Source organism: Hyperoodon ampullatus (assembly GCF_949752795.1).
Source record: "Hyperoodon ampullatus genome assembly, chromosome: 8".
NCBI classification, from domain to species: domain Eukaryota; kingdom Metazoa; phylum Chordata; class Mammalia; order Artiodactyla; family Ziphiidae; genus Hyperoodon; species Hyperoodon ampullatus.
This window is the reverse complement of record NC_136921.1, coordinates 27,726,532-27,733,296: the sequence shown is the minus strand read 5'-3', so window position 1 is coordinate 27,733,296 and position 6,765 is coordinate 27,726,532. Positions and strand designations below refer to the sequence as shown.

General features: G+C 35.0%; 1 protein-coding gene across 1 annotated transcript in view; it reads right to left on the bottom strand.

Moving 5' to 3' along the window:
• Positions 1-774: 774 nt before the first annotated feature.
• Positions 775-6,765, bottom strand: part of KANSL1L (KAT8 regulatory NSL complex subunit 1 like) — a gene marked incomplete at both ends in the record, with an annotated part of 162,329 nt that continues 156,338 nt past the window's right edge. The window contains 6 exon segments of the mRNA XM_079710263.1: positions 775-824; positions 827-1,010; positions 1,917-2,076; positions 3,240-3,361; positions 4,618-4,672; positions 5,999-6,123. Of these exon segments, the coding sequence (XP_079566389.1) occupies positions 775-824; positions 827-1,010; positions 1,917-2,076; positions 3,240-3,361; positions 4,618-4,672; positions 5,999-6,123 (696 nt within the window).

The following is a 6,765-nucleotide window of genomic DNA, read 5'->3' as shown; positions in this document are numbered from 1 at the left end:
CAATATTTAACTACTTTGCTTTTCTTACTCTGTTAGGAGTGAACAGAAAATAACCTGTGTTTAACCCAACAGATATCAGTGATTTCAAATGAAGGAGTATTGTGTTATCTGGTATAGAAATTTCCATAAATAACTTCTATTGGTTAAATGTGTTTTTTAAAAAAAATTCCTTCTCCATAGTCAAGGCTTATAGATGTTCAACACCATTGGAAATCTGTGTTTCTTTATGGTTCAGCTGATATTTCATGGGGTAGTTCATACGTGCATTTTCAAGTGGAGTGGTCACTTGGCAGTGTTTTTTAAAACTACTTATATGTGTGTATATGTATGCATGTATACTCTATACACATGTATTTTATATTCTTAATATATTTCTGAGGCAATTTAAAGAATAACCACGTGTATAGAAAAAGAAGAGCTGTCATTTGATGCATAGGTATATGTGGGTGTGGGTATAAGTTGTTTAAAAATTATTATTTACCCAGTAATGTGATTTGACATCAAATTGCAGCAGTTAATTTTCTGGTGCTTGTGATCTGCATCAAACACAAATGACTAGCAATTGTCTGTAGGTGAAAAGCTAGTTACTCCTGTGGATCAGGAAGGAAAATGAGACATAACTTGCCTGTTTCATAAACAGCACAAAAGATTAATACATGCACCTGCACTACATGCTTACTCTGGAATTGTGACTGTGGAGGGGGTGGGGGAACAGGGCTTATTTTTTCTCCTGTTTTCCCATTCAGTTACATCGTTTTCTTAACCTGTTCCCTGTCACTGATTTTTCTTAACGTGAGTTGAGTAAGTCCTAGACCAAGGGTTTTGTGTTCCTCCATTCCGTCCGCCTGCCTTTGTGGATGGTGGCCGTTCTCTGGTGCGCTGGGACAGAAGACTTCACCATGGAAAGCTGGGCTTGATCTTTCCATCTGATCATTTTTTTCATCTTGGCATAATAAGGCTGCTGTGTCTTCATCTTTCAGCGGAAAAGCCCGTCGTTCCCACCCCAAAGACTGAAAGAGAAAACGTTTTCAGTTAAGTTTCAACTAATTTGTTTAAGTTCATGTCTCAATCTGTAGCTGTCAGTTTTGTAATAACCATAGTTCTGTTCTTTAGCACATAAAAGTACAAATTCTCATTTGGTCCTGAGTATCTAGCAACTCAAAGTGGAACGTACTGAGGATTACTTAGGGACCTTTGGGAATCATTTTTTTCACTTTGCCTCTTTCACGGAGAGGGAAACGCTGCCATTAGGGCACTGGTCTTCATTTTCAGCCTAGGAGCATTTTGGGGAAGGCCCTTTAAAAGTGTTTGGATCGTCTTCCTCAGTATCTCCATTTTCATCCCATCATTATTACAGACGCCTATTGACTTTTCTTTCCCTGTGCTTTCTATGACTTGCCTGTTAATTTCTATTGTCTCTACTCTCTTGTTTCTAGATATGGTTCTTCTTTTCCAACACCTACTGATGAAGAAAAGTACAAGAACTTTATAGATGCAGTGTTAGAAAACGCTCCCATTGGGGTTAAAACTGGACAAATGGGGAGACAAGTAAAAATCTTTTCTAAGGGGAAGAGAAATATCTAACATTTACTATGTGCCAGGTGTCATTCTGTTTAATCCGATTTGGTTTGTAATGAAACTTTGATAGAATTCCCATTTTCTAACACATAAGTGAACAGGTGGAATTAGGTACTGACGTGTTACATAAAAGGTCAGGGAAGTATCTGTAGTTAGTGATGGAACTAGAATGCTGGAACACAGAGCCTCTGATTCCTACACCCAGCATTCTGTACTGGACTGTCATACTGAATTTGTTATGTAATGATGACTCCTTAATTATCAATAAGCAATTCTATAAACAAGTTTTTAAAAGTCAATTAAAAGGAGGTTTAACTAGTTACGTATAACACTCCTACCTTGATCTCTGGACTCTGACTTACTGAAGGTGAGGTGTGTGCACTGGGGTCCTGGCTCTCTGAAGGAGGCCCGGCGGGACTCTCAGCAGCACAGTGCTGCCCACCACTGAAGTAGTTAGGGTATTCTTTCAAAAGCAAGTCCTGTCCTTCAACATTTTTACTGTAAGCTCTAGCAAGAAAATCAAGAAAATATGTAATTATTTGTTGATGTCTTAACATTTTATGAACAACCTAAGGTATCGTTCATAACGTCAATTGAACTTGGTAGCTTTTTTCAAACAGCTCTGCCCAAAAGATTTAAAAAAATTGATCTGCTGGTCTTCCCGATGTTATTATCCTCACATCTCAAAGACTTGAATAGTATTTTATGAAATCTCTTGCCAAATTATTATAGTGATTTTGTTTTGTTACAGTTTGGGTTTTTTTTTTTTTATTTGTTTTTTTCCAGAAAACAGGAAAAGACAGTTACTTGACTCTTACAGTCTGAGTTCCCAGAGTATCTATGATTATCGTAATGTCGTCCATGAAGGACTCGATTCCCATTTTCCTCTGTCCTTCTGGAAAACTGTACCTCTGGAATGTGGAGAAAGTTGAGAACAGAATCTCATGTATGTTAGGGTAACTCTTAGAATAAGGCTCTGTAACAAATCTGGGTATCTTGAGACCTAAACAGAGAAATGTGTTTTACAAATAATAAATGAGAGATGCTCCACACTAAAGTGACTGTCAGATTTCAACATGATCTTGCATTTTGAGTTTTGGCTATATTAAAAAATAGTCCAATTAAATATAAATACCAGGTATTTTCTCAAATACATGACTACTGATTATATTGTTAGGATTTATCCCCCCTTCCCTCAAAGTCATGTTCCAAGTATTTTAGGCGATTTGCTTTTTTACCCTGGATAGGTTTCTTGAGGGTTTTTTGGTTTGTTTCTTTTTAAGAAAAACATTTCTGAAGTGGCTTTGTTACAGATTACCCAGATTCTAATCCCTAGTGTTAGGTCCACCATTATTACAGTACACTGAAATGACCTATTTATGGAGAATTTTTCATATTGTTTGCTCAGTTAAATCTGTTACTGAGGCTGACAATTAGCATGAGAAATTGAGTGGAGTAAAATATAAAACTCCTTTCATCATTATGTAATTAGCCTGAATATATTTTGAATGTAAACTCAGTATAAGCAGTGTTTCACTTCTAGGGCACAAACAGCAGATGTTATATAGTATGTTTTCTTCATTTTCAGTGGTCTCCCTCGTTATTATGCAGAATTATTGGAGATTTCACATGGATTCCATGGTTTTGGGGTTTAAATTTACAACACTTGCCTGCTGTTTCTTCTATGCCACTTGCTTTGCTCCCATAGTGACCATCTGGCTTGCTCTTTCTCTTCATATTTTTTGTGTCTTAGGGAGAAGACTGCATCAGAGAGGTCTTCTATCTGGAATTAGAAATGAAAAGTTTTGCTTTTATCAGAAACATTTTGAAATATGAGAACAGGTGTCAGAGTTCCTCATCAGGAGAACAACAAGAAGAAAACTAAAATAAATGCAGTCTAAGTCAGAGAACAAATGTTATGAGAGGAGGTTCAAATTCCTAAAAAGAGGGAGTTTAAAACTTTTTTACTGTTGGGTCATGTTTGAAGACTTACCTAGAATACTTATAGTACCTTGAGTACATATAGGTTCACAGTGCTTTCCACTTACGTAAAAAATCCTTAATGCTTTATTCATCCAAAACTTTGTATTGATTGCCCCTTACGGAGTATACTGTTCGTGGAACATATTAATATCAAAGAAAGTAAAACTGTCTGAGGTAAATGAGAATTAGTTTAATGAGTTACTTATCTGGAGTTCTAAGGCTCCGTTGTGTTTCTGGCTAGGGTCATTCTGAACTAGGGAAGGGTGCATGCAAAGAGGGAAGGGCATTAAAAAGTAAATTTTGGTAGTTGAAAAACATGATCAGTTGGCACAGAAAGACTGTAATGGAAACAGTGTCTTATATAATATCTGCTTCAGACTATCACTTTGAATTAGTTTGGTTATACAGTATCTTTCCCTTTAATTTTTCTTATCTTACTATAAGTTTTATCCATACAGGTCCACAATCCCTTTCCTGTAATTCCAAAAATCTGAAAAAACCAAGTTTTCATAATTCATTTGGTGACACAATCTTATCTGAAATGATGTGGGGCTATTCTACTTTCTATTAATATTTCACTATAGAAACATTAATATTTGATTATGAGAACTGTCCTAGACTCCCTACATGTATTACATGATATACGTACCACATTACTTTCTAAAATCCAAAATTTTCCAAATTCAAAAGCAATTGTTCGCAAGATTTTGCATATGGAATTGTAGGCTTGACTATTAAATACCATGCAGAAAAATATGACTAATACTGGGAATTGAATATATTCGCATAAATTCAATATTTCTACAACTCATGTAAGGAAATGGTATGTTTTGTTTTTGCTTTTCTTTATTCTTTATACATTTTGTCTTTGTAGCCAAATTTGCACAAAACACTTTCCTAATCAAATTAATATCCTTAAAGGGGAACTTTCTTTTCATAAGTTATGAAAATTAAAAAAATCAGTGTATGTTCCTCAAATACCAAATTAAGCACATGGGGAAAAAAATGAAGCAGGCTTCATAATATATTAAGTGCAGTAAGTGAAAGGCAGCTTACCTCTTCTTCACCCAAATTATATTCATCCAGAGGCTGAAGAACAACCATCCTCCAGCTGTTGAAGATACAAATGAATCTCAAACAGCTTTTGTTAATCTATATAAATGTAGCAATTTTATTCTGTAAGCACAGCTATTATAGTAGTGTTTTCTTTCTTTGGGATTTCCGTAATTCAAATGGTTGTATCTTAGTACTTTATCTTTTAAAAGAGACAACATATTTGCATTATGAGAAGAGGACAGGAGAAGATGAGGCTTTACTTTTGGCCTTACAATAAACAGTCTCTTCTACATAGTTGCGTTTTATACCTAAGAATGTACTAATTTTGAAATAAGTTAGTGGTATGCTGACAAACTGGCTCAGAAAATAAAGAGGAAAACTCTGATTTTTAGCATTTGCCAATTTCTTTGTGTGAAGACTCCCATCATGGCCTCTTGTGAGTTTAACAGCCGCATCACAGAATCCCTACGTACTAAACAACCCGGTCAGCCAGCCGGCTCCGGCCTACCAGTGTAAATTGAAAACACTGTTGCTATAGAACATCTAACCACAAATGTTATTTCTTTACTTAATGTAGAATATGTCAACAAATTCCTTGCAGAAATTCTCATAATACCTCCTAGAGTATTAAAGAGTTCTCTCAGTGCCTCAAAGCAATTACAAATAAAATAATCAAATTAGTTAGAATAGAGATGGGTAGGAATTACTATAATTGTCAACCAGTTCTTGTCTCTGTTTCCATCCTTTTCTATTTCTACTTCTTGGTGCCAGATTAATAATCTTAAACCTCTTTCATCATGACTAAAAAATTTGCCTTTGCTGCCAGCAGGAAACAGATCTGTGTATGGCATTCAAGGACATCCACAGTCTCGTGACAACTTCTTTTTGAGCCTTCATTTCCTTTATCACCCTTCACAAAACCTCAGTCTCTGGCTTAGCCTTGTACAGGTTGTCACAGGTGTTATCATCTTACACTGCGAATACTCTATGCAAAGGTAGTTGCTTTCTTTGATCTCTGCAGCCTTGTGCATATCTCCATTTTAAAGAGCAAAGATTATCTGTTAGTGTAATTATTTACATCCCTAAAGTACCTTTTAGTACCATATATACAATAGAAAACTAAATATTGAATGAAAAAACACTCTAAAAGTGCTAAAGTATTAGGAATTACCATTTCTTAAAACCTGAGAAAGTAGTGCTACTATATGGCACTGTTTTTCAGCATGAGTAATGTTAAAGTTTCTTTCACCATTTTCCCTCCATGTAACCATAACTGGGAGGAAGGCAGAAAGGAGCATCTTTCTTTCATTAAAATTTTAAGTCCACTGAAAATTTAAGTTTATTCAAAAAAAGGAAAATTAAAGAATGTAAGTATACATACCTTGGAGTAACTATTTCCTTATATTGGAGTTTCTCTAATTTAGCTGGGGCCACTAATGACATGGGAATCACAATATTATCTATATCATAAGAGCTCTCACTTCGCAATCGTCGCCGTGCAGTATTCTGCAAGATAGGATTGTAGTAGTTTTACAATAGTATTTGGTTACCTGTAATGATACTCTCTTTTTACGAGTTATATAAAGATAACATGGCAGTGCCTTTAAGTTTTATACATTGTTATGAAATCTGAGTATAAAATGTTAAGAAAAACAAGAAAGCATATGTATCTTTTATGAACCAATACATTTGTGTGTGAGACACCTTCAGGCCTATTTTTAAGACCATTAAAGTATGAATGCCTTAAAATACAAAACATCAGAAAAGTGTACCATAAAGCACCCTAAATGTCAGTTAAATGATCTTTTAACTCATTTTTTATTAGGAAAGGCTATGAAATGTTTGGTGAGCCATTTAATAAAGATCATTTTTACAATCTTCATTTATGTGTTCCTGGGTCCCTGAGCTTCATGCTGTTTTCTCTAAATCCTCCCACGTTTTAACCTCTACTTCCTACCAGGAAATGAAACAGAACAAAGTAAGAACACAGTGCTGGATTCTTATTAGCAAGATTATACTTAGCATCATGTCAAGAAGTAGGGATGGTTATGATAAAGTTTAAAGTTTTTAACATACGAAAAAAGCCACAACCAAGGATTAATGTACAATTAGCTCCCTAGTAAAAAAAAAAAAAAAGTTTAATCAAAT